We start from the raw sequence: 27,458 nt of genomic DNA, 5'->3' as shown, positions 1-27,458 counted from the left end.
GAATATCAACAGGATAAAATTAAATTTTAGACGCCATGCTCAATGGTGAGTTGTGCTATTTTTAGAACAGTCACCGTGGGCATCTCATGTGGTCCTTGGGGGCGCCCTGGTGCCCACGGGCACCATGTTGGTGACCCCTCCTATAGACTGTAGTCAGAATGATCTTCCATGTTAAGACTAGTTCTGGTTCGAATTTTTTTGAGAATATTTATCTGACATCAGGCCAGAATTTTACGCCAGGTGAGGGCTAGGTACGACACAAATCATGTTACCAATGCTGAAATGGATGACTGTCAGCCAAAGTCGTCCGACACGCAAAATGCCGACTGTCAGCCAGAATCATTCGCCGCGCTCAGAACGGTTCTGGCCCAGATTAAAAATGCCGACAGTCAGCCAGAAACGCTCGCCACGCTCATAACGGTTCTGGCCCAGATTAAAAATGCCGACAGTCAGCCAGAAACGCTCGCCGTGCTCAGAACGGTTCTGGCCCAGATTAAAAATGCCGACAGTCAGCCAGAATCGCTCGCCGTGCTCAGAACGGTTCTGGCCCAGATTAAAAATGCCGACAGTCAGCCAGAAACGCTCGCCGTGCTCAGAACGGTTCTGGCCCAGATTAAAAATGCCGACAGTCAGCCAGAATCGCTCGCCGTGCTCAGAATGGTTCTGGCCCAGATTAAAAATGCCGACAGTCAGCCAGAATCGCTCGCCGTGCTCAGAATGGTTCTGGCCCAGATTAAAAATGCCGACAGTCAGCCAGAATCGCTCGCCGTGCTCAGAATGGTTCTGGCCCAGATTAAAAATGCCGACAGTCAGCCAGAATCGTCGCCGTGCTAGGCCCACAATCGGCCCGCAATTTTTTACCGTTGCTGACAGTGAACCGAATGTGCCACAACTCAGCGAGAATCGGCCCACATGTGCTTGCTAACTGGGCAGCAGTGCCGGCTTGACGCCAGATCTGGGCCAGACCTGTCTTCTATGTGCCTGGGCCACATAGACCAAACCACAATCGGGCCACATCTGGCATGCCATAATGTAAACAGTGCCATCATTGCCAGACCTGGCCCATATCTGGTTGACATACCACTTGCCATGCCAGAACTCAGCCAGCAATGCCGGCTTGACGCCAGATCTGGGCCAGACCTGTCTGCTATGTGGGTAGTAATGGAACTGGATTTCTTCAGACATTGGAATGATTCTCTTCACCAATCCCATCTTGCTCTTCATAGCTTTTTGAAGGGGGGTGCAGCCACAACACGGTGGGGGGGGGTCAATCAACATGCAGCACCCCTGGAGCTGGGGTTAAGGGCCTTGCTCAAAGGCCTGCAGACATGTGGCTGCTCTGCTGAGGCTGGGCTCAAACCAGTGATCTTCTGAGCAGAGGCACAGAGACTTAGACCGCTGAGCTTGTCACCGCTTCAAACCCAAGCCGTATGGTGGAATATCGAGTTAGAGGATCATGAGACTCATTTCAGAGCTCATGAAAGAAGCTGAGTAGCTTTCTGAAATCTTCCACACCCAAATGTGAATGTACTGACAGTTTCTGTTGACTGTATTCTTACTTTATGTCTGCTAACGTTAAGAACGGTGTTAGAGCTTACCACGACTAAAGCTTTTATCTGGATTTTTACCGAATCATTAAAACTATGCTCTTTATTGAACCCTCTACCCACAATATATTCAATCCAGTACAAACTCTGATATACCGGGTTAATTTCCCCAAGTGATGTAAGAAACACAAATTATCCATAGTGAATATAGTCATTATTCTTTCTGCATCTGTGCGGCATATACAGATTTATAGAGATTCATGTGTTTTAGGTTGTGATTTGTGTAAAGATGGAGGGAAAACGCACATTCAAAATGAGGGTGTATGCTTTTATAACGTTACACTGTAATAACCAGTAACCTCGATATCTCCTGCAGCACCTTCAGATATACTGATGTGTAAATAAATATGCAAATTCTCTCTTTTGTGCAAACAGGTTGCAAGACCAGAATTTCCAATGAATAATTCATCAAACCACATAACCACTCGCTACAATGTTTTTTTGTCTGTGTTTCTTGACAGAAAGACAGTTCTGGAAATCAGACAGAAATTCATAAGAGTTTCATATTCAATAACAGCAAAATTTGATAAATATACAGAAATGTAAATATGCATAAACATAACAGTAACAAAGTAACAAGAACGCTGTTTACTAAAGCAAGCTTCAACCATACCTATAGCCAGTCAGTTTGACAAATATAATCACTTTTGAGGATAAATCAGAATCTTTTCTTGTCCCAAATGCCTGCACATAACTAATTTAATAATTAATTTCATAAAATCAGAAAGAGGATCATCTTACTCTCCTAAGCTGGCTTCTGTCAGTTTTATATCAATAATCCATACTTTGCTGTTTAGCAAATGTCATGTTTCAATACATGTATCAATACAGTATAAACAGATGTTTTCCTACCCCAGAAACTTTTTCCCCTTTTTAAACCAATACGGAACATGATTTGTCCCCTATTTTTGGACCTTGCAATCAATCCCTCCCAATAACTATCACATAACTAGCGTTACGTCTTCTTGAGCCTCCATTGTTTTGGGGTGTCAGTGTAGTTTCATGTGATTGTGTAACGTTTAACCTATAAGCTTTTTGTGTCTCCTATATTTATTTAACATAAAGGTCACGGTCACCATTGTGCGGTGGGAAAGCGACACATGAAAGTGGCCAGTAGATACAAAAGTTCCTGGTCAAGACGTCCCAGGAAGTCAAAACCAAGAACTCGGCTCCTAAACTTCAGCTGGACATATTCACTTTTATGCTGCAGTATTTTACAAATCGGTCTCTGCCTGATCGTGATATACAAACATGTATAAATTGACAGGATGTAAAACAGATGTGGGACATTCACACATACAAAGGCGATCCCTGATAAGTAAATAAATGAAAGAAAATTCTAGCAACCTTGATTGTGGCTTTTTCAGACAATATTGCAAAAGGTCTCATGTCTGTATTGTTACTTCCAAAGCCTATCGTAAGTGCTTTCATGCAACACTGCAAGGGAGAGCAGCGTTTTTAAAAATAGAACTTATAGAGTACCGCTACATGGAGTAATGAAGAGTAATACTCACAGATGATGTAATAATCTTTGCCTCTGAAGAACTCCAGGCCCCACAGGTTGGGACTGAACTCTTGAAACTTGAGTGTGAACTTGACGTCCTGTTCTGGCTTCACACAGTTCAGCAGTGGCGTGTCAGCTTTGGTGATAGTGCAGGTCTCCAACTGTGCACGTTGAACCATATACAGCTTGTAGAACTCTGCCCCCTCGCCCCCCCAACCTTCAACACGCGGACACACAATGTCCATCTTGTCCCCGATCTGGGGGTACAGCACCATGCCCTGTCCAGGAACAAACCTGAATGAAGAAACACACACAGCAATCACAAATTCTTTTCAGACTACTATGCGTACATTTTTTGTATGACAGGTCGAACGTGTTGCTCTGTGACTTTCTGCAAACCAAATCCAAATACAATCCAAACAAACTCTTCGTCTTATTTCCAGTGCGTCCTGCATATCTGACGCCACTTCTAGTTAGCAAATGATGCAATCATTTTATTTGAATTTCCCAAAAACATTCATATCCTAAATCTTGTACAATAACACCCTAAGTCATGTGAAACTATGTACATAAATACCTCTGCAGATTACTGTCCAAAAAGCCACCCTCATTGGAGCAGCGTAACACAAATGGACATCAGCTAATGGACATCAGCTAAGCTTTAAGTGTTTCCTCTAGTGAAGGAGGATGGTCACTTGAATCAAGGGATCTGAGTCTTTCTTAAACCAGGGACCCCCAAATGAAAACACAGCAAAGCTTGCACCCCCCCCCCCCCCCCCCACCACTGGGGCTGGGTGGGCCTCCGAATGGGGAGATCCCCCTTCAGTATTTTTGGAAAGTGCAAAGCAGCTGCATCAGCATCTCTGCCGACCCACTGGAACCACTCTCCTGCAGACCGCAGTTCGAAACCCTGGTCTGAGAGATCAGCCACCTTAAATCACTGCTTTACAATACAAGACAACACACCTTATCAATAAAGGATTTAGACATATATGTTAAAAAAAACGACATTCAATAAGTGGTTGTGGAAGATGGAAGGATGGAATGCGCTGATTTAAAAAAAGTTCAGGTAAATATATCCAAGTTATAAAAGCAATACAAAACAGAAGCAGTAAAAAAACACTTGCTTGACATATTTAAAAGAATTTGTGAGTGTAGCTGCTCCAAGTATCGTCTAAGTTGAACCATATCGTCATTTTTTCTATTCTTTCCACAGGTTTCATTCTGTTCCCTTTATCAGGCCCAGCAAGAGACTAATCTCGAACTTTCCCTTGTTGTGCTGACCCTGCATTTCATCTCATATTCTACAAGTTCCAGTATAATGCCTGCCTAGATGAACAGAAGTATTTTATACACAAGGGAATTTCATCTCCGGCCTCCGCTGCAGAAGGAATGCTTTGTCCGTACTGTAGTACCTCCATACAACACATTAATAACTTGCTCCCTGGCAATGAGAGACACCTACACTGTGCCTTCCTCCACTTCCCAGTTAGTATCTGATGCTACTGAGAAGAAACACTGGACAAACGCAGTGACTGGGAATAGCTCACACTGGAGAGTGATGTCAGACATGGTCCAGTTGTAGCACGTGATAAAGGGCACTCTGTCTCTGAGGAAGATATGAAAACATGAGGATTTATGCTGGGTAATAGAATGAATCTGCTTCTGTTTCACGTGTACAAATTACTAAAGGCCTATGTAATCCACAGGAGGACTCCCCCCCCCCCATCACTTCTTTGTCTGGGGAGACTAAGGCCAGGAAAGCTGAATTTAACATTAAAGAAAATACTTTATATTAATATACCTTACTATTACGGTGGGCGTTCTTCCCAAAAAATGATATTAGAATCTTCATAACACACAATTGCAACCCATGCTCTGAATTCTGATATTTCTTCCCAATTTTGAAATGCACTGTTAAGAATACTCAGACTCAAACAAGTGTAAGGACTTATCTAACAATATAATTTCTAAAACACAGTATTGCATTAAGGATACTATTTTCAAAATGGTAACTAAATTCTTAGTCAAATTTTGATTAAATATGTAACAAAGTTGTGTTGGATGCTTCCTTTAAAAGTGGTTCAGTAGCTTTGTCGTATTAACTCCGAAAGTGCTGACCTTGACTTTGTTTTACGAAATATGCTGCATTCCATTTGAATTTGGAAGCCAAAGTTCCTAACTGGAATGCCTGTTTCAGAAAGCAGGATTTCTTGCTTAGCCAGATAGTTTGTTGGATTAAATGTAAGTAAACGAAAATAAAGCCCGTCAAGTTATCTGGCTAAGTAAGAAATCCTGCTTTTTGAACCAATTCCCTGGTATTGCTAATCCGACTTGTTAACCTCGTTGTTAACTCAGGTGTGATGTCATTCCCTGCTCCATCTTCTGACCTCAAAAGTAAATGGAATGCAACGATATCTGACTGTGCACGTAACCTGCTGTGTCCGAATTCAGGGGCTACACCCTTCTAAGGTTGCATTCCAAGTCCTAATGCATCACAGCAACATGACGAGGCTGTCCCATTTTGAAGACTCCTTCAAATGCATTCTGATGGATCCTTCACAGCCCAACATATCCCAAGATTCATTGCACGAAGGTAAAGTGGGCGTGTCCCGGCCAGGTGACCGTAGCTGCTGACAGCCAGACAGTCCCATTTCATGGCACTTTCCATTCAACCTTTGAAGGTTATGCCTTCACAGATCACGTCCTTCAAAGGATGCAGCCCCTGAATTAGGAAACGGCTACTACAGGATCTGAGTCAACTGTTTTAGATATTAAAGTATTAAACTATTCCAGTAATAAAGGACTTTAGACCATGTGCCAAACCTGCATCCTTACCAGTTATAGAAAGTTAAGGCCCATCTCATGTATTTGCATACATTTTGATAAAATTGCTGATTCCCTATATTGCCTGTATTGCTACTGGCGAAGTCCCACACAGGAACTGGACGTGTGATTTTTTGTATTTGGCTTGTTTTTAGTTAGTTTTCCGTTTTAGTTATTTTTTATTTGGTATGTTAGTTTTTAGTTGCCTATGTATTTGGCTTTGAAGAAGTGTGGTACTGATCAAGTAGTGACACACGTTATTATTAGCCATCAAAGTTTTATGTGACGTTCAAAGAACTAATTGGAGGACATTAAAGATCACAATCTCTATGATTCACTTGAAAATTAGATCATAAACGTGTTCAAGATGGATCACGAAAAAGTTATCAGATCACCCAGCCCTACTTTACTATATACTTTATTAAGGAATTTAATACTTAAAATATACTTTAACAAAGATGGACCAGCAAGGCAGTTGCAGAATCCCACTGCATTACTACAAATCTACTCTCTCACTACAACAGGCCTTCTCACTCACCAGCACAAATCTACTCTCTCACTACCACAGGCCTTCTCACTCAGAATCACAAATCTACTAGCTCATGACCACAGGCCTTCTTACTCATCATCACATATCTACTCCCTCACTACCACAGGCCTTCTCACTCATCATCACAAATCCACTCCCTCACTACCACAGGCCTTCTCACTCATCATCACAAATCTACTCCATCTTGCTAAGAGATTCTGTTCAGCGTGTGAATTAATGATGGAGATAAAACAGAAATTGGGCTAAATCTCCCAGTTCTTTTACAGAGTCCCATTTCCTTCTTTGTGGACCGTCCCTCCTTTCCCTATCTGAACCCTTTCTTCGTACAAACAAGCCTGTTCGCACAGAACAACCACCCGCCTTCAAGTCCCACCTCCCCGGCTTTCATTAAGTCTCCCCTCTTCCCCTCACATATACAGTCTGGTTTGTCAGTGTTTATTCTTTTCGTTTCCATGGAAGCAGTCTCATTCAGTCCACCTTTCGCTAAAAATGGGAGGATTTCATTTGCCCCTGCAATCCTTCTTTTCTCTTAAACTCTCTTGTTAAGAAAAAGAGGGAATGGAGGGCAGAGAAAGGAAGAGAGCTGAGAACGAGGGGAAATGAAACGAGGTTTTCTGTGCATAACAAATCAGGCTGCATCTTGTATTATCTCTATGGTTTTCTGAGCCCTTTTCATTCTTCTGGGATGTGAGTATCTCTGCACCTCAGTGGTCAGGTGTTATGTCTATATAATCCCCTTACATGCTACACCAGAGTGAGATGCTGCTTCATTTAAATAAAAAATTGTCAATCTTGCCCAGTTCTTTTCTTTTTTTGAGCTTGAACAACAAAACTTCACGCAGTTCAAAGTGAGCCATAATGGATTTTAAATCTGAAAAATTTGCACCTTTGAAGAACAGATCTTAAAATGCATGCGAATACCTCAGTATAACAGTAATTATTAGCTTCTTTTCTTCATATTTTTAGACCTTTCTGTTATTGTATTATTTTTTTTATGATGAAATTGCCCAGTACATGCAACAAGAGTCCTATAATCACTTAAATCATAGCATTCTTATCTTTTAGACTTGGCTTTATTCTAAAAGCCTATTCTCCATTAATTTTGAAAGCAAAAGCAGGGTTAAATATATTGTAATGACCATATCAAGATGTTTAATCATACTCCGTGAAGATAATCAACCTAGTAATTACAGAATATTCAGTCTATGGAGTATCATGGATTGCATTCGTTCCACTTTCACAACCCAGATAAACCAGCCTGGTGAAACAAAGCTTTTCTGCTTCAAATCAAAATATAGTATGCAAAAAAAAAACTGTGCAATGTGTTATGTGTGTTATCAGATAGACTGATAAAAATGAAGATGAAGTAAGATGGATTTCAGCATGAGAGAACATTTGACATTGAAAAAGAGAAGCTTTAGTCGTTGCTATAAGACTTTATAAGAAACATTGTCTCGCATGAACAAATATGGCTGTGTTTTCAGGAATAGTTAAAAAAATATTTTACTTATATAATGGGATTATAAAACTGTCAGGTGGAAGAAGTAGATATGCTTTTCAGATCATTTTTATAGTACGCATTCGTACAAAGACATGCGGCGAAGTAATGTCTGCACAATTACACACTTAACTTGAGTCACATTCTCACCCATGATGTTCAGTGCCACCCATTTTTCTCCATCACTAATAGCCCGGAGATGTATAGTAAAATAACCAATTCGAGGAGAATTTCATCAAATTTACAAGGGAACTTGTTACATTTTTTCTTTTTCATGTCATTCTTTTGAAGTTAAAGCTCATACTCTCATAATCATACTCTGTAACACTACCCTGCAAAAATATAAAAGTTCAGGTAAATTAATTTTCTTAATGATTGAAATTGGTTAAAAAGTGGCTGATATCTATCAAGAAATTGATACCATACCATTTCTCCCCAGACACGGCAATAACTGTCTTCACATCAATTGCCCGCAGTTGCTTGTGTAGCTAAGGCAGATGTCTAATGTGTAAGGATGGCTTTTCCAGCAGGCTCTGCTGCTATTTCACCGGCAGTTTCAGAAAAATTAAAATGACAAAAACACACACAGAGAACAGGAAGACAGGCCTCTCTTCCGCTTTGCAGTGACAGTTACATACCCTCCTTCAGTGCCTTTTCTACTCCTACACCTTTCATTCATCAGCCACAGTTTGTCCTGATATGACACTGGACACAAATTCGACAAAAGCTGAAACCATGTAATATGTTACTTTGCTATGAAGCTCTAGTGAATGGCAATGTAGAATTAGTAAATCTGGGGCAGGGTAAGAGTATACATATTTATGTACTCTTTTGGTATGTTTACTTGTAGAAATAATAAGTTAAAGCTAACACGGTTATGTTTATTAGGAATTGTAACCACATTCGTTGTACTGTTCTTGTACAATGTAGATGTTCATAAAATATACATGTAAAACTCACTGTCTTTATAGATTACCGGAGAGCACTAAATAACACTGGAAGAAGGATAGCTAGTTAGTTAAGTTAATAATTTAGTTAGGCCTATTAATTTACTTTTGGTATACCTGCAAATAATTTGTTATTTGTTTTACATTTCGTAAGGTGAACATCACTATCGGTTGCAGTTTTCGCCCGAACTGTAATTATAATATATATGACGACAGTTTTTTCACTTTATTGCAAGACTATGTTTAACGAAGTGCTGCAACGTATAGATCCTTTAAATTTTCATATATAACGCTAACGCGTTATAAATACGAATCGGCGCCGTGGGTTTATGAATTTTTATAATCGTAAAACACGCACCGATAACCATGAGGTTGCACACTAAGTGTGTTTAAACTTACTAACGATACATTTATAACCATTTATTATATCTATGCAAATGTGCTATGCAAACGATAAAAGTTTAAAACACCAGGGAATTAAATTCGCAGTATGACACTTGGTGGACCGTGTATTTCATTGTAATGGATGTGAACGTGTGTGTGTGTGTGTGTGTGTGCATTTAACTGCAAAACAACTACTATTTCTTAAATGCATAGTTATATTGAATATCCAGTGGAAAATAATGTGTTGCTTTCATTTTTCGTGAGCATTTTCCCTGAGTGTGCATATAAATATATTATATTATTCACAGAATTGTGCGCAACTTTACATACGTTTAATAATTTTACATATATAATTAAATGTGCAAGATAAATTTGGGGTACTCCTTAAACTTACTTGGTATTCGTTGTATTCCAATAGATAGACTCTAAAATAACTGCACTTGCCAGGTTTATCTTGTACGAAATCATGAAAACTCCAAAATAATACTTCCACAAGCCCCCCATTACTGCTTTCGCCAAAACCAAATGTAAAAGTAGCCTACAGGATGCAGGGAGGTTATCAGATTGTAATCCTGATCCAGAGATAGAGGAAATAAGAATTGTTTTTTAAAAACAATTTCTAGTACAGAGTATCCCAAAGAAGAGAGATGTCCTGGGTTTAAGTCCCATCAAGAAAGGACAGTATTTTCTGGAGTATGGCGCAGAATTCTCCTACGCACCGGGACAGACGCAACTTTCCTCCCGAGCGTAAAAAGCAAAGCAGGGAAGGGGCAACACCGAAGACACGCATTCAGATGACAAGGATAACTTGCTGTCGCCGCCAGATGCGAAGGGTCACATTCCTTGGAGCAGGGAATCCCTCACCGCTGCCGTAGTTTACATGCGGTAATCCCCGGTGTCCCCAGAGATCGCAAAGACATTAAGTATTCATCCGATTTCATGGGTGCTCCGTGTCTAGCAGTAAAAAAAAAACGCGATAGATTTAATCCATTGGGAAGCAACACGTTTCAGGGACTAACATTATACGATGGTAAATATTAATTATAACAGATCATCAAATAAAATGAATCATTCCAAAATGACATTCCCATTGGGAAAGAAAACGTGCCTTGTAATGAAATTATCAGTAGATTTGTTCTGCGAAACAAGACCAGTGAAATCTAACAGAGTGTGAGTGGATAGAGAATATTTAAGAGCGGCTTTTCACTGTCTCCGCCCAGGCTGCTCGTCATTGGGCAAAGCTTCGCGGAAAAAAAGGCAGATTTGTGAGGGATACGACGGTATATTAGTGTGCAATATAGTAAAAGATCAAACAAACGTAAACAGCTCATAATAAACTGTTTGCGGTCAGGCTGTTTGTCACGCCCAGGTGATGAAAGACTTCTCCGTTAATAATGAGAACGTTTGTTCCGCTGTTTTAGTAATGTCAAGTTTATTAACAAAATAACAATGATTATATGTCTTTACATCATTGCATGACTCTGTCTCCATTGTTATGAATTATTCATTCATTGTTACCTGAAGGACATTTGCTTCGTCATACTCAGCTTAGTCATATGATTATAACAAATTTACTTCGACAAGCTGCCTGGAATATTTGTTTTGTTTTGTACAATAACGTTATGCGTAAGGTTCAACGTTATTCCGAAGATCGTTGTTTTACGAATAGCAACAGTGCCGACTAGAGGACATGTATTGAACAAATTTTACTGAAACAGGCAAAGAAAAAAGAAGAGGTTACGAGAAGTTATGACTATTGTTAGCAGGGCTGGACTGGGATTAAAAATCGGCTCTGGACATTTTCCCAGACAGACTCGTCATGTGTGTGTTTGAGGACGGACAGGGTGGCTCGTGATACATTTTGCCAAATATGATCCCCTGCTGGCCTATAAAAACCCATCTGCCCAGTATGCGTGACATAGTTCTGAGAACTATATCCAGTTGAATGTGGCCATGAAGAACAACATAAACAAAATTACCAAAAAAAATTAATTTTGCCTGGAAGTGTTACAGACCCTTAATAAGACTTGTGGAGTGGAGTGGCGTAATCCTTGGACATTTCTCTACTACAAAAGTTATTCTGTGACACAAACATCCTGCAACAGAAGAGAAAGAGGAGGCCAGCAGAATTAGTGCACTAAATGAACACTTCTTTGAAAAAGATATACACAAAAGAATGGATTTGAAATTTTAGATAAAACGCTTTAAAAAAGGGAAGACAACCATGGAAACGAAAAATGAGCAATTGGATACAGAAGAATATAGACTAGGCGCGGGAAGACGTTTTGAACTTAAGGTGCTGAAAGTCGCGGAACGACTAATAGATTCTTTTGTATTATTTGTATAGCTATCAGTAGCAAACAACTGCAGTATTTTTGGTGAAATAATCATAGTCGCTTCTGAGTCATTGTGAGATAATTAACAATAAGCTATGTTTTTCTTTGACGAAAACGTTAGCGGACTGCCAGCTCTCACGCATCTGGCGTGACACTCGTGCTTTCAGACTCTCATGCTTACGGCAAATCTATATTATTACATTATAAAACTAAAATGAGCTACAACAAAAGCGTTGGGGTAGTTTGTAAACCCTACAGAATATTTACAAGGCAATGAAACTGATGCATACATGTAAAAATGCATGTACATGTGTGTGCAGACTCGTCTCGAACTGAAAATCTCACTCAGGCCAGCTGACCATATACGTATGCACATACTGGCCTGCGGTATTTTGACACTGCAATACCACAAACAACCAGAGATGGTGCTAAGGAAGCACCCCTTCTTCCAGCGCTACTGCAGAACACAAATCACGCTCAAAAATCAGTCTAAGTATTACAGCACACACAAGTGAACTGTAAGTTATTAAGGGAAGAGTCAAACAATTGGCACGTGGTACAGAACACAGCAGATTTTTCTGGCCATGCAGAGATGCGGCTTGGCAAAAAGACAGTGACACTAGAGCAAGATGGAAGAGAATGTCACGGTCATTTACTGAAAGCAGATGACTTCGTCATGACTTTCTCTTCAGTTATGCAAACTAAAAATGAAAATGTTTTCCTAGGCTTCCAAAGTTCGTAAGCGGACTTTATGTAATACACCAGAGGAAGAGAAAATTGCCTTGTTTCCAAAAAGACTCTGTGAAAACCCAGAAAAATTTTTGGAAAATTGGAATTAAAATTACATGATGTACTAATGTTCTTTTCTTTCATATTTGCTATTTTAGGTGTGTCGGCTCTTAAACAGATTAGGTTATGGGTCACGTACTTCATGCTGAAGAATTGCAGTGACTTAGAAGAAATGTATGAAGAGGTGAGTAATGTTTTCCAAATAATTGTCAACAGTAATAATATTGGTGATGGTGAGTAGATTTGCGATAATAAAATCTAAGGTCATTTAATATGTATGAAGCTGTACATGGTGTGTAATAAAATAGCAACCAATCAGTCACGTATAAAGAGTTTCAGTCACAGAGTATTCATCTGGTTGGTTGAAACAAAATCCTGGTCTGGATTTTTACTCACTGGACCTGAATTTCCCAACTCTGGACAGAGTTCACTATCCCACAAAACAAAGGATGGCATATATTGTAAGACTGGATCACTGGACCCTAGTATTACTGGCTCTGCACACTGCATATACATCAGACATTTACATATATACTGTATAGCTTATGCTTTTGTCTAAAGCAAGGGTGTCAAACTCCAGTCCTGGGGGGCCGGAGCCCTGTGTAGCTTAGGTCTTTCCCTGTTCCACCACAAATTATTCAGCTCGAGAGCTGTGTGGTAATTAGCACAAGGAGATGCAAGGAGCTGAATCAGGTTTGTTAAATGAGGGGAAACCCAAAAATGACACCCCTGGTCTAAAGTGACCAACAAATGAGGCAAATAGTAAACTGCAAAAAATTCACACTGTCAAGGAGTTAAGTAGGCATAAGTGTTGCTAGGCAGATCTTCCAAAGACTGCCCAGGTACAAGTGTAAGCAGTATTGGAGTAGGAGCTACACAACAAGTACACACCTACTGACTTATAACAAAGCAAGAAGCTAATGAGACTGTTCAAGGACCACAAGTGCAACATAAGGGAATTCAAAGAACATAAATCGGCATCGGGTTAGTAGAGGACTTCATGAAACAGATGGGTCTTCAGGCATTTCTTGAAGGTGGAAAGGGGTAGTGGTTCAATAGCTCATTTCACCACTGAGGAACCACACAAGAGAACCGCCTGGAGTGACACTTCGTTCGGGATGGGCAGAGCTCCAAGCTGTGTTGGTTTTCTGAAAGAAGGGATTAAGACTGAACATAGGTCTTGAGGAGCTTTTTGATGGATATGGGCACCTTGGATCTCTGGGCCTGGGGTCCGGTCTGCCCTGGTGTGGCCGGCTGCCGGCGGGGCCTGCGTGCTCGCTGCCACGGCCCCCTGGGGCTCCTGCGATGTGGCTGCCGGATGGCCCCCCTCCGGAGCGCTCCTCTGCCCTTTTCTCGGTGGGGGCTGCAATTGTCCCTGCGGTGGTTCCCCTGGGGTTCCCGTGCCCTGGGGGGCCTCTGGATATCTGGGGCCCGGGTCTCCTCTGTGTCGACTTCATGTCCTGGGTGGGCGGGGCTGTGGCTCCCCACACACACTACTAGACATTTACATGGAGAAACCTTAGGAACACCAGCGCGCTGACACACAGGTGTGCACACAGGTGCTCACGGACACATGCTCACGGACACACACTGTCTTGATCGGCTGTTGTTTCTGGGCATGGGTTGTAAGGCTGGTTGTGTGTGCTGTTCAACAACATTTAACGTTTGATGGTCGTTGTGATTAGTACAGATGTTGTATGTTGTCTTTCTCTTTTCAGCAGACATGGAAGCAGATTATCTGTTTTGTTTTTTTCTTGTTTTTTTTTTTTTTTTCTCTTTTGTTTTTTTTTCTGTTTTCTTTCCATTCCTCTCTCTCTCTCTTCCCTCCTTCTCCTTTGTGCCCCCCCTCCCTCTCCTTCTTTTGAGGAAGTAAATAAAAATATTAAATAAAATAAAAAAATAAATTAATAAATAATAATTAAAAAATAATAATAATAAAAATAAAATAAATTAATAAATAAATAAATAGATACAGATAAAGTAGTCCCCCGCAGAGGGGGGGTGGAGGAGGGAATATATAAAAAAAAAATTTAAAAAAAAAGATATGGGCACCTGTTCATTTATGAACCTGTAAGGCAGCAGTAAGGCCTTGAACTTTAGCCCAATAGGGCGCCAATAAGGATGAGCACCAATAGGGAGTCAGTGAAGACAGACATGGAGTAGTGTGACATGGGGACATTTTAGGTTGAATGAATATCAGACGTGCTGCTGCGTTCTAAATCAACTGCAATGGTCTGCTGGCGCAAGCTGGTAAACCTTCCAGTAGAGAGTTGCAGTAGTCAAGTCGTGAGGCAACAAGTGCTTAGACTAGAAGCTGAGCTGCATGCTCAGACAGAGAAGGTCTGATCTTCCTGATCAGACACATGCGACTTGAAATATCTGCTCTGGTGAGTCCGATTTATTGGCAGTGTGCAGACTGGCCATCAAGCTGGCCATCTGAGCGCAGTAACCCTTTTGAACTCAACTTCAAAATAATAGCTCCATTTACCCAATAGCAGAACAAATCATAGACACAAAATAACAACAGAACACCAAACATTTGTGTTATGTTGTTTTGGCATGTAGAGCGAAGAAATTGGTACAATTCCTGTAACTTCTCGTTACTTTGTTGCATCTTGGCTACTGGCAGAAAGCATGCGTGACTGTCTGGATATCATAGGCTGCGATAACTGCCATGGTAACCATAGCATTACGGGGAATAACTGGGGCTGGTTCTACCGATTCCGGTGCCCGAGGCAAAGCATCACTTGGGAGCCCCCCTACCAAGAGAACTGATGATCATTGTTTGTGGGCCCGAGGCCATACCTGCCAACAGTAGGTCGTGTAAATTAGGGAGATTTGCCAAGCGTGGGGGGGGGGGGGTATGTTCCTCATAAAATCTGCTGAGTGTGGGTGTCCCCAAGCAGGGTATATCTGAATTTAATAAGGGGGTACGATGCCTGCAGCCATGTCACAGTGAGGACTGATTGACTTCCACCTGAGATGGCACCTTATTGACTTGAGGGTGCGATGCCACCTGCAGGCCGAATGTGAACTGGGGTCTGTCCCTAACGATGAAATTTGTCGAGCAGGAGGAAATCAATTCTCACAATGATAAAAATGTTGATATTGAAAATTGGGAGTTTATAGGGAGCACAGTGGCAGGGGGGGGGAAATTGGGAGAAACCAGGGAAATCTGGTACTTCTCGTTATAAATGTAGAAAGGCTGACCTCGGATTTCACTTCCTTCACTAGCTTTATATTGCATTTTCACATTTGCTTCACTACACTGTATACATGCACATAATCATAGCTTGAACACTTTTTATATCTATATTATATTTATTGTGTAGTATATTGCATTGTGTTGTTGATGTTATACATTTATTTATTGCATTTTTATTTATGTGTGGCTCCAAAAGGGGTATAGTTCAGGACTATTTTTAAGAGTCACAAGAAAAGCCTTCTCAAAGTCAAAACAGGGAAAACAAGTAAATAACCAGACATTCCAAACTAAGTCCAACAGCAAACACTAATTTGAAAACAAACTGCCAAGCTAAAGGACATCGAACTGACTCTGGGCTTTTCTCCCACAGGATGCAATGTGAGAGAGCATTCATCCAAACAAATAAATTTAAAATGTAAAAGTAAATACATTTACAATAAAGTATTACTGCACATTGATATTACTAATACACGTCAAATATAACCTCACAATATAATTTAAATTTTATAGAGCCTAGAATATTCAAATAGCATTTTCATTTGATTAGTAGGGGGTACAATTGCACCCTTTGCACCGCTGGTATAATTGCCTTTGCTAAGGGACAATGACCTGCATATGGAGAATTCCAGAAGCATAAAAGAGTGCTGAAATATAACCATCTGCTGGTAAATCTTCCCCCAAGACAAGGGCCTGAACATTAAAAAAAAATCAAACACACTGAGAAATGCAACAACAAATTCAACATACAGCTCTGCAAAAAATAAAGAGACCATCCATCCATCCATCCATTGTCCAACCTGCTTATCCTACTGGGTCGGGGGGGGGTCCGGGGCCTATCCCGGAAGCAACGGGCATGAGGCAGGGAACAACCCTGGATGGGGGGCCAGCCCATCGCAGGGCAATAAAGAGACCACGCTATATATATTTTTTTAAAATATGCATTTTTAAATCCTGGCTTAATTGCAGGCAGAAGGTTACACTGAGCGTCAGGCTGCTTCCAGGATCAAAGTTTCTAAGAAAGCAGTACAAGAAGAAGAACTGGGACAGTTAGGTTTGCTAGGACTCCTGTAAGCCCTTAAAGACCCATAAAGCAAGGAAGAAGCTCTTCATCAATGAGAAGCAGGGAAGAGCCAAAAAATATGTGGATTTCAGACAGGCGCATGCCCATAAATTGAGAAATTAATGAAATTGAAAATATTGCTATGATATCTTAATTTTTTCCAGAGCTGTATGTGATCAAACAAACAGTCGCAGGAGCAAACTCTCTCTCTCCAACAAATACATTCACAATTGTAAGAATACATTGACAGCCAGATTAGCACAGACCTTTAAGAAGAACACAAGACTAAATTTACCAAGTGACAAACATAAATGCACTGGACTTCCTTAAGATTACAACAGTGGAAACCAAGCAAAAGCGGGGCTGGAGATGACAGGCAAAGAAAGAGAAAGGAATGGCCTGAAGACTAGATTTAAAATTACAAACCAGATTCAAGCAACAACGCCACTAACATTGAGAATACGGTCTACAAGATAATTAGCACTCCCATCTTCTCCCGTGAAGCTCAGCACTAGATTAGCAAGCCTGGGAGATGTAGATTCCCACACTCTAACTAACCAATGCCCCCAGCACAGATCATTATCTCATCATGTGTAAATTGCCCGTACATTCGAAATCGAAAGATCGCCAATCAGATTTCTCGATTTTGCAAGCATTGCAATTTCTTTTTGCAACCACTAAGTGGCAGCATTGCGTAACATTTTCTAAGTAGCCCTCGTCGGTAACCACAAGGAAATGGAGTTGTTTGCTCTCATAACAACGTTAAACTTTCAAAATCACATTGAACATTGTGAGGCCAAGCAGAATAACTTGCAGTTAGCAGAATGTTAAAATTTTCAGCACAACCGATTAAATCTGTTATAAATAATCAGATTCCTGTCTTTGCCAAATCAAATACAGCGGTGGAGCAGGAAAGTGAGACAGCGAGCTTATGGAAGTTTTAATTTATTTTTTCGAGAGATATGTTGATTCATCTTATCAATTATTATTATAAAATTATAATATACGAAACTTACTTGGATTTAAACAAGTTTAAAATGTTGTAATGATGAAAGTAAAAAAGCAACCACTAGTGGAAGGGACAAGATCACCCAGGCAGAATGAAAGTATATTTTATCTGGCACAGTATATGATTTGTTTGAATTACAGTATGCAAAATAGCCATTGCCCCATACTATATAATCAGTGTTAGGGTTGTATACTGATATGTTATAACTTAACTGCTGCAAGACCATAGTGGAAATTCAAGGATTGTTTTTGAATAATAATCAAAGCACAATGGCACCCAGAATGTAAAAACAAAGAGATCACTTAGCCACTTGCAAATGGATTTTGTCCATCAAAAACACACATAAAAAATACATTTTCCATCAACAGACAAGTTGGTGTTTGCTTTCCTATCAGTAGGAGGCAGCGTAATCACTTGCCATTGGCAGTGTTACAACTCCGACGAGTATATTTACATGAGAAAATTAAACATAACTTAGTCTTAGCGACTTAAGATGTTTCATTAAAACAATTGTCTTGGATATTTTAGACTTTGTTAGTTGCCAATAGGAAAGCACATATTGGGGAGCGAGAGGTGTGTGGCTCAATGGATTGGCTGTGACTGTGTTTGGAAGGTCGCCAGTTCGAGCCCTAGAGCCGCCCAACTAATGCCACCTTGGGGCCATTGAGCAAGGCCCTTAACCCCCAATTGCTCTTGGGGCACTGGAGGTATTGGACAGCTGTGCTGTGACTCCCAGACTTACTCTCACCTGCCTGTGTGGCTCATGGAGAGAAAGATGGATTCCGAAAAAGAGAGTTTCCCCATGGTGGTGAATAATACATGTCTGTTCTGTTTCAGATTTCCAAACATTCCCTATGCAATAAATAAATAAATATCACAGTGACATTTTTGTGTGTTGTTAAAAAAAGTAACATAGTAATGCACCCGCTTTCCAGATTAAAAACTTGAGGTCTTTGTCGGCATATTGCCCAGTGCATGATTAAACAAATATAACAAGCAGGTGCTAATGATCAATGACATAATGTGTAGATTGAAACAAACTGATTAAGTGAAGCAGAAACAGCTGTGTAGAGGGAAGAAAAATGGGCAAAGTACAGCCATCCAAAAAGGGCAAGGCTGTGTGGATGAGGCAGATTAACCTTTAAATTTTCCACTGGGAGCACAGGGAAAAATACACTCACAGACACACAAGGTGATATGACTAATACAATTTAAAGATTCTTCTCCATCACACAGTATCATCAGCAAGGTCCCAAGCATATATGAGTACTTTATGGCAGACAGTTGTTTCCAAATATGCTGTCCTAACACTTGAGCTGAAGTACCAGACAAGGATGAGGATCAGAAACACTTTGGCCAGAATCTGAGAGCAATGGATAAAATGTACATCAAGCTCAATTTCCCTTAAAAACCTAATAAATCCAGATCTCCTATCAACTGGCAGAAACCACTGTGACCCAATTAGAGAAGTCTTAGCAGAGGTGGTCCTCATGGAAGAGTTGCGACCAAGAAGCCATTCTCTGATTTGCAAACAAAGCTAAGCTACTCAACTATGCACAAAACCACAATAACTAGTGTGCAGAGAAATGACAGCAGGTGCTCTGGACTGATGAGTCAAAACTTGAAATATTTGGCTCTAACGGAAGGCACTTTGTGCGCTGAAGGGCTGGAAAGCAATAGATGGATAATTGTTTGCAGGGAACAGTGAAGCAGAGCACAGATTCCCTGCAGTGTTCTGCAAACAGAGTTTGCAATTTGGTCAAAATTAATGGCTCCCTCATTGCTGGGAAGTGGAAGCAGATTATTCTCCATCACACAGTATCATCAGGGAGGCGTCTGATTGGACCCAAATTCATTCTGCAGCATGACAATGACCCCAAAGACAGGCCAAAGTCATAAAGAACTATCTTCAGTGAAAAGAACAAGGCATCCTGCAGCATATGGTACAGCTCCCACTGAACCCCGATCTCAACATCATCGAGCCAGTCTGGGATTATACAGAGACAGGAGCGAGTGAGACAGCCGAAGAACTGTGGCAGCTTCTCCAGGATGCATAGGACAACCTGCCAGCCAAGTACCTGTAAAAAATGCATACAGATGCATTTAAGAGAAGTGACACTGTTTAAAGGTGGTTACACCAAATTTCGGTTTGATTATTTTTTTTATATGTTTATGGCACTTTCTTGCCCAAGGGGCACGTTTACTTCTATAGTACAGTTCAGACACAAGGCAATTCACGGTGCTTGACAGAGACACAGGGATGCATTAAAACAAAATGTATTATGAAACATATTTGTCACATTGTTTTTGAAAGCATCCTCTATTTAGCATTTTTTGCAGGAACAAAACACATTTGCACAATAGTATGTTTGTGTGTGTGTGTGTGTGTGGGGGGGGGGGGGGTTCAGATATACATTACTTGGTGGGAACCAAATGTCCTCACAATGTGATGAAAAAAACTATTATACTGGCATTGTGGGGACCATTTTTCGGTCTTCACAAGGAGAAATTCAGTTTCATAAAAATCTGTGACTGCAATCAGAAAACTAACAATGCCAAAAGTCTTGTGTTTTGTTTGGTTACTCATGGTTAAGGTTAGGGCTGGGTAGGGGTTAACGGTCTCATGATTGGGATTAGGGTTTTTACCATAGAAATCAATGGAAGGTCCCCATTTAGATAGGTGCGAATGATGGACAGATGGATGGATGGATGGATGTCCAATACCAAAAAGAAACTGTGACCCAGCTGGTACTCATTGTCACATGAGTTCCAACAACATTAAAATGAAGTCACGACCAACATCAGGATCTCATGATCTCTTTTCCATGTTCATTCGATCGTACCGCTATTCATTTTCATCTAAACCATATGACATATATAACTTCAAAGCGAATCCAACAAATTACAGTTAAATTAACTGTAATTGTAAATTAATCGTAAATAATATTAGTATTCCGACGAAAAGTAATACCTAACCTTACGATACGAAAACAATTCAGAGGCTGTCCGCATCACTGACAATTGCTAAAATTATTACGTTTATGCATTTTTCATTGGGATCAGTTTTCGAAATAGCCTAGCTATTGCCAGTTCTGACACTGATGGAATCCGCACGACAAAACGTTTGAACTAAAGACGCGGAGTAAAACAGCACAAAGCCCACGTCTGTTCCAAATGTTTTTAAACAAAGACCAATATTTTGAGCAGATTTTATATTGCAGAAAATATGTATTTCACTAAAATGTAAAACTGTTGTTGATTTTGTATATACTTGTTTTGTTTTGATGCTTTACATTAGCCTTAATAAAAATCACCTCACGACTTAGACTCCATAGCAGGAAAAAAGTAAAAGATACATATCTTCTCAGATTACCAGCATTTCTCTATCGGAACATATTGTCCGCTTTCTCTAATTTCAACCTCCTTTGCCAAGTTTTCTGGCCAAGTACTTGTTCTCTGTTAACAAGTGAAACCCGTATCTACTCGTTTACATAATGATAGGAACAAGCAGGCTTTTACAACCAGGTGGTTTTGGTATATTAATAGAAAGACGATCGCTTGGGTGTGGTTATCACTAACTTAACTAAGACTGAAACTCGTCTCTCTCGGTGTTAAGTGCCGAAACGGTGGGCGTGTGACGGCTGGATGTAAACCGCCCCATGCATGGACATTAGTGCGGAGGCGAACGTTTCTCCAATCGGAGCAATACCCCGAAAAATGAACTGAGTTTTAGTAGTCGTCTGTTGTAGTCTGCTTTTTCTGATGTGTGGTCTATTAGTTGTGAAAAACCTGATGGGGAATCTTTTGTCTGTATGCTAATAGTCCCTCCGTTGGCGGATCAGCCTTTTGTCCACGCACAGGTTTATATAGGGACCATGCACCCGCTGACGTTTATCCCAGTGTGAGGATTGCACCGCTATATTTTTACCTCCAAACTCTTGAGATACAGAAGTCCTGCCATGAGTTGCCTGGATGTTATGTATCATCAGTCTTATGGAGCCCATCAGTACTTGCCGGCGACATCGGCGGCTTACAAGGCTGCGTATTACCGTCGCCAGCAGAAACAGCTAAAACAGCAGGTAGGTCCCTGGCTTATTGGTGACCGTAATAACCCGCAGTACATTTAGAAGGTGGTTTGTGGCTGATGCTTTTAAAAGAAACGTTTCTTTTCTCTGTCTCCGTCTTTGCATCGTTTGTTATAAACTTCGCGCAAGTGTCTCGTTTTGCGCTGCGTTTTTACGCATTTAACAGAACAGAGACCATCGCCCTTTTTGTTTTTCTTAGACACCATTTGCCAGCTGTAGGAATGTGTTAACTAAAGCTTTTTTTTTTAACTATGCAATTGTAATCATAGAAGAAACTGTGACTGGGCTGTATGAGCGTATAAAAGTGGGTGACTTAGCAGATCCACCAGCCGAATAGTTAACCTCGGCTGATTTATGGATGAAAGCGCTTGGTTCTCTGAAACCTGAAAATGCACGAATGGAATACATATCCTAACATATTTTGTATTATCTTTGTTTACCTAAATAAATATACTGTATGGCAGTTGTTTCTTTACATTTTGACAGTGCAGTAGCGTCAAGTGAGTATTCCACATAAAACAATGCTAGTTAACAAAAAGACAACTTCCAAATGTATGTTTAATTGGTGTATTTCGGTCATAATGTTGCAAAAGGACTGGAAAACAATTTCCCCCGTTAAGACAGAAATAATGAGAACAGGTGTACGTGAGACAAAATGAAATAAACTAATCGCGCTCTTGTAGAACCGTAACTTTCCCAGCGCGGAAAAAAACATAACAGGAAACGTATCGTTAGTGTTTTTATTTCCCTGAATGCTGTGGCGTGAATGATGGAGTAAGATGAGTATGAGAGTTTATACACCAGATATGTGATGAAATACCTTGATCCTTTGTGGCTCGGGAATAAATAAAAGTTATAATTTATATATTACAGAAGGGGTGCCCCCACGCTTGTGATGTCACTGCCCTGATGTCATTCTCCCCTGCGATATCTTTACAGAAGAAACTCTGCTTCTACAGAAAGATGCAGGACTCTCTGGAAGTAACAGCGGAGGGAAAAGAGCAGAAAGAGGAGCGTGGCGGGGAGAGGGCGGGTGGAGAAGGGGAGCCGGCAAAGGAGGGTCCACCCGCTGAGGCTGAGTACCTGAGCTCCAGGTGCGTCCTCTTCACCTATTTCCACGGAGACATCAGCGATGTGGTGGATGAGCATTTCTCCCGTGCTCTGAGCCAGTTCAGCGCCTTTACTGAGGACAAGAAGGGCAGTCAGACCACTTTAGCGGGACGCTGGAAAGGTGAGTGATATTACCATAACCACCATGACTTTGACTTTCTGTGGCAAGAATCTATTGAAATGATAGTACACATCTGTAATTGTTTGTCTTTTTCTTGTGTAAAATACGACTCAGAAATTTATTTTGAACATATGCAGGCCTAGTTTATGGACAAGAAAGTTCTTTTGCTTAAGAATGTCTATTCCGTGTAGCCCTTTGTGGAGGCCGCGTGGGAATTATTCAGGCAATGACCCAGCATGCTTGTGTTGCAGATGGACCATCTCTCCCTGCAGGTCCCTGCACCGGATTCCCGTCGTCCCTGTGGAGCAGCAGTTACCCCCCACAGAGCAGTCCCTGTGTCCCCTCCATCCATCCCGATTTCCCCCCAGGCACCGCTTTCCATTCTGGGGACCCCAGCACATGGGCTGGGCACAGTCTCCACCAGCCTGGCCTGTCTGCTTCAGCCACCCTGTCAGAGTCTTGGCACTATGCCCTGGGGGGCCAGGGAGGCACGGGTTACCCCCACGTGCACGAGGTGTACCCCCATGTTCATGCCCATCACACGCATCCACACGCCCATCACATGCTCCACCATCCCCACAACCCTGCCCTGGACCCCCGTTTCAACCCGCTGCTGCTCACCAGCGTGCGTCCAGCCTGCAGCTCTGCCCCGCACTGTGAGGGGACCAAGACTGTCCCAGAGACAGGCAGCGGTCCGGTACACAGCTGGCCCAGTTCATTCCATGGGTCTCTGGACATCATTGATTCAGGTGGGTGGTGAGTCACACTCCTTTGCTAAGCAATCAGAATACATGTTAAGAAATTTTAAATAATCTAAACTGAATATGACTCCTATCTTAAAGTCATATTTCCTTTCTAACTGCAGTCGTGGATCCGGAGAAAGGAAAGCCTTCTGTTTGGTTCTGAGATGAAGGTGACGAGTGAGCCTTCTAACAGACAGTTTCCTGCACTAAGACAGCGAACGTGATGAATTCCCTGGGAATTCTTTCCGGAAAAGACTCCTTAGGGTCACGCACAGCAGCATCTATCAAGAACATTAAAGTTTTACCAAAGCCAAAAGATTTGCCTTATCTGGGATTTTTGATGAGATTTACAAAGTAGTGTGTTGCCAAAGGAGAAAGTTCTCTCAGGAAGGACATATTTGTGACAGGACCTGGATTCTAAGGTATACTTTTTCTTTTTTAAAAATCTGTTATGCTTTCGATTTCATTTTTATTTTGAATTGTTGTGAGTCCCTGTACACCCTGATAGTTCTGTTTAAAGAACTGATATTGTTTGTGTACTACAGCTCAGCCTATTAGAGATGTTATATTGCTGGAAAATCCCTTTAACTAACAGTGTCATATTTTCTTTAACATAGAGTATAATGTCATTCTTAGTGGTTTGTTAACTGCTTGGACGCAGTTAGTGGTTCATTTCTTGGGCTCTCATTTCCTTTCATCGTTTGCGTGTGTACCGTGAACATTTGCCTTTATGGTGTAAGCTGGTGTAGCCATTGATGTGAATTTATAAATTGCTAAGTTCTATTGGCAAATACTCATTAGTTCCCTTTGCCTGAAAAAAAAGTTTAATTGCGATATTAAATATTTTGATGTGAATCAGATGTGCGTTGGAAATATACTGTTGACTCAAAATCAAACTTTCCTTTCAATGCAACCTTAGTATTTTTAAGATTGCCTGCCCCCCCCCCCCCCCGCCCGTAATCCTTACATGTCACTTAATGGATGCTCTTGTTTACATCCCATGACTGAAGCAGTTGGGAGAAGGATGTGTGCATGTTCTACACAAAACAATTGCCCTAAAGGGGATGACTCCATTTATATAACTATAGGTATATTGGAATAGTTTTAGCTGGCGTGTATCAACACTAAACAGCCCTATTTAAATTCCACATAATTGACATAACTTATTATGTATTCAGCAAGCAGTGTTCTGTCCCACTCAAATCCTGACCTCTTCATAGCATTTCTCTCTGTAACAAGGAAATATGAACATTTCAGCCATTGCAGATACTAATGCTGTGCATTAAAATGAGATGTTTTCATAGTTTTATATATTATGCACAGGCGCGTTTGTGTCATTTGCAGGTTCAGCGTACCGGCAGCCATATTAATAAATTATCATACTGCGTCAGAGAAAATCTGCTTTACTTCTCTGGCAGTCAGATTCTACCCAGTGTTAATGAAAATGAATACTGGAACCTTATCCGACAGGGAATGAAGAAACAGCCAGCTTCAAATGTGTGTAAATGTCCCAGATTCTTACATAATAATAAGTTCATGAATATGTTTCTCAAATAACAGGAAACATGCTCTTCGAAGTCGATGAGGAGCACATTTACTGACTAAGCAGGATGTCGTCCTCTGAGAGGGATAGTAAACACATACCAACAGCGTAAGCTGAGACCTTTTTTTGATGGTTGCCATGGGAGCTGATGGGAGCTGGGGGAGGAATTGTGGGAGGCAACTTATAAATGCAGGTTTGCCCGTACGGAGGCCCAGAGAATGCTGGGAGTCTGTGCTGTGTGCTGAATTTGAGTATCATCTTGGAATACTGCATCTTAAAATATTTTTGGGATGGGAGTCTCTGTGCCTGAAATTTTCCCCATTCCTAAAATGACTCGGAGCTCCAAAAGATCTTCAGCCTGCTCTCCCACCTCCGGGTATGAGCAGCATCCTAGAGTCCAAGGCATCCAAAAAGATCCCACTGCCCACAAGTAGGGCACGCCGATGGAATGTGCTGGTCATCTTTTAAGGTCTCAGAGAAAAGTTCTTGCATTCCCAGTCACTGAATATTTAAGTCTCTGTAGCCTGTCCATGACCTGCTGGTAGAGGACCGAGGCTTTTCCTGACCTCTCCTGGTTTGAAAGCATGTCATACAGTAGATCCGATTGTGGCTTATTTTAAACACATCATCCTGTACATCACACCACTTCTGAGACCTGGATTTCTCCCTCCTTGAGTGCCTTGCATGTTTTCATTTCCTATAGTGTTCCTCAGTAATGATGTCATTGTCCTTTCTATTTCTATCATTTTGATTTGTTACCTGTGTATAGTGAGGTGTAAATGTTTTGTTGTTGAATAAAAGTAAAAATAAACTATTTATCATGAAAAATTCAGATGGCAGCTTTTGCTTTTTATATCACAGACATTCTGTCATATGTCATATTAATATTTCTCATATCTCCTATTAATATTTGAAGGGGCTTTTGAAGAAAGAAAACTTTCTCTTAATGGTAACTGCTTAGTTAAGAGTAAAATTAAATTCCCCATTATCTTCCTGACATAGACTTAATCATCCCTGCCACCCAATGGATGGATGCTGTAATAAATCAGCCATTCCTCAGCCCTAAATGTTCTGTGATTCACACCTGGAAGATCTTCAGTGGATAACATCATCAACAGGAATTCAACAGCAAATAGATATTGTTGTCTTTCAGGAAGTCCTAATTGGTCAGGTGGTTTATGAGGACCAGTCAGCCGCACCATCTCTGTTCTGCCTACCATCATATCTCATGCTTGATGGAAAAGGCTCTTTCATGGGCATACGTGAAATTTAGAATCTGGAGTGCGCTTCGTTGCTGTAGAATGTGTACATATATTACTTGTGGTAAATGGAAACCTATGGAAAGTTTTAATGATCTACTCCCGCCACGCATGATTGTACAAGAGACACCAAAAAGGTTTTGCTGGAGGCAAAATAAAATTATGCAGTAAAATAATTATGCATGGAAAAGTTAGGATTTGCAAAAAAAAAAAATATTAACATTTCAAAGTTTTACAAACACCTGCTAGTGACACATAAGTCAAGGAAGTGGATGTTTCCAGTTCATCACTGTTTTATATTCCCCCCATACTGTGTCAGAACTGCTGGCAGAGAGTGTGGGCAGCAGCAAGCCCCTGCTCAGCCCCCGCCCCAGCCCCCCTCTCCAGGCTCTCACCCCCCCCCACCTCCCGGCACGCTCCCCAGACCCCATTCATCCTTCAGGAAACCAACCATTGGAAAAGTGGAACTCCTGCCTAGAGCATGAGAATCAAAGGCCTGGGCTTGTAACCCTGTGATTAGCATGTACTGCACTCATGTGCTAATGGAGGAGGTCTCCCGCGGGTCCCTTTCAGACACGCCGCAGCCACATCCCACTCAGCGTACAGCTTCTCTCTGCAGCACCTAGCTGATGTGCTTCAGCTTGCCGGACAGCGAGGCCATCGATTTCTAATGAGCAAAACACGCACACACCTGTCTGCTTATTCGCCAGGTTAAGTATCGGTTTAAATATTTAAATATGTATGTTTACACTTGGTGTAAATACACTGTGATGGATTTTTAGGTGGCATGCTAGCAGCCAAAGTCCAGGTTATAACTTTCAAGCATTAGTATGTGCAGAGGTTTGAGTTTATAATGTTTGGTCTAATTAAGCAGCCCCATTC

At 41.2% G+C, this 27,458-nt stretch overlaps 2 protein-coding genes across 10 annotated transcripts in view; one reads left to right on the top strand and one right to left on the bottom strand.

The window, feature by feature from the left end:
- Positions 1-27,458, bottom strand: part of LOC111855933 (ephrin-B2a-like) — a 60,673-nt gene that overhangs the window by 11,593 nt on the left and 21,622 nt on the right. For 2 of the 8 annotated variants that reach the window (XM_072698033.1, XM_023835815.2), the window contains 3 exons: positions 23,653-23,805; positions 22,884-22,983; positions 3,122-3,405 (listed from right to left, as the gene is read on the bottom strand). In XM_072698033.1, the coding sequence (XP_072554134.1) occupies positions 3,122-3,386 (265 nt within the window). In that variant the 5' untranslated portion in view covers positions 3,387-3,405; positions 22,884-22,983; positions 23,653-23,805. Of the gene's footprint in view, positions 1-3,121; positions 3,406-9,710; positions 10,472-22,883; positions 22,984-23,652; positions 23,806-27,458 lie in introns of those variants that run through there. The other 6 variants (XM_023835737.2, XM_023835488.2, XM_072698035.1 and 3 more) reach the window with 5 other exon arrangements.
- On the top strand, positions 21,319-26,131 carry vgll3 (vestigial-like family member 3). 2 transcript variants are annotated; one of them, XM_023836018.2, is made up of 4 exons: positions 21,319-21,794; positions 22,740-23,031; positions 23,283-23,780; positions 23,897-26,131. In XM_023836018.2, the coding sequence occupies exons 1-4, from the start codon at positions 21,675-21,677 to the stop codon at positions 23,935-23,937; spliced, it is 951 nt and encodes a 316-aa protein (XP_023691786.2). In that variant the 5' UTR covers positions 21,319-21,674; the 3' UTR covers positions 23,938-26,131. The 2 variants fall into 2 exon arrangements, with proteins under 2 accessions (XP_023691786.2, XP_023691864.2); XM_023836096.2 differs by having other exon boundaries at positions 21,700-21,794; positions 22,760-23,031.

The sequence above is a fragment of the Paramormyrops kingsleyae genome, chromosome 1 (assembly GCF_048594095.1).
Source record: "Paramormyrops kingsleyae isolate MSU_618 chromosome 1, PKINGS_0.4, whole genome shotgun sequence".
NCBI lineage: Eukaryota > Metazoa > Chordata > Actinopteri > Osteoglossiformes > Mormyridae > Paramormyrops > Paramormyrops kingsleyae.
Note: the sequence above shows the minus strand (reverse complement) of the source record. Positions and strands in the feature narration are given on the sequence as shown.

What these genes read in the sequence shown, in the direction of transcription:
- vgll3 (XM_023836018.2), top strand. Translation starts at nt 21,675, where the DNA reads ATGAGTTGCCTGGATGTTATGTATCATCAGTCTTATGGAGCCCATCAG. An exon ending in TTTAGCGGGACGCTGGAAAG is followed by an intron (nt 23,032 to 23,282) that starts GTGAGTGATATT and finishes CTTGTGTTGCAG; the next exon opens with ATGGACCATCTCTCCCTGCA. An exon ending in TCTGGACATCATTGATTCAG is followed by an intron (nt 23,781 to 23,896) that starts GTGGGTGGTGAG and finishes TTCTAACTGCAG; the next exon opens with TCGTGGATCCGGAGAAAGGA.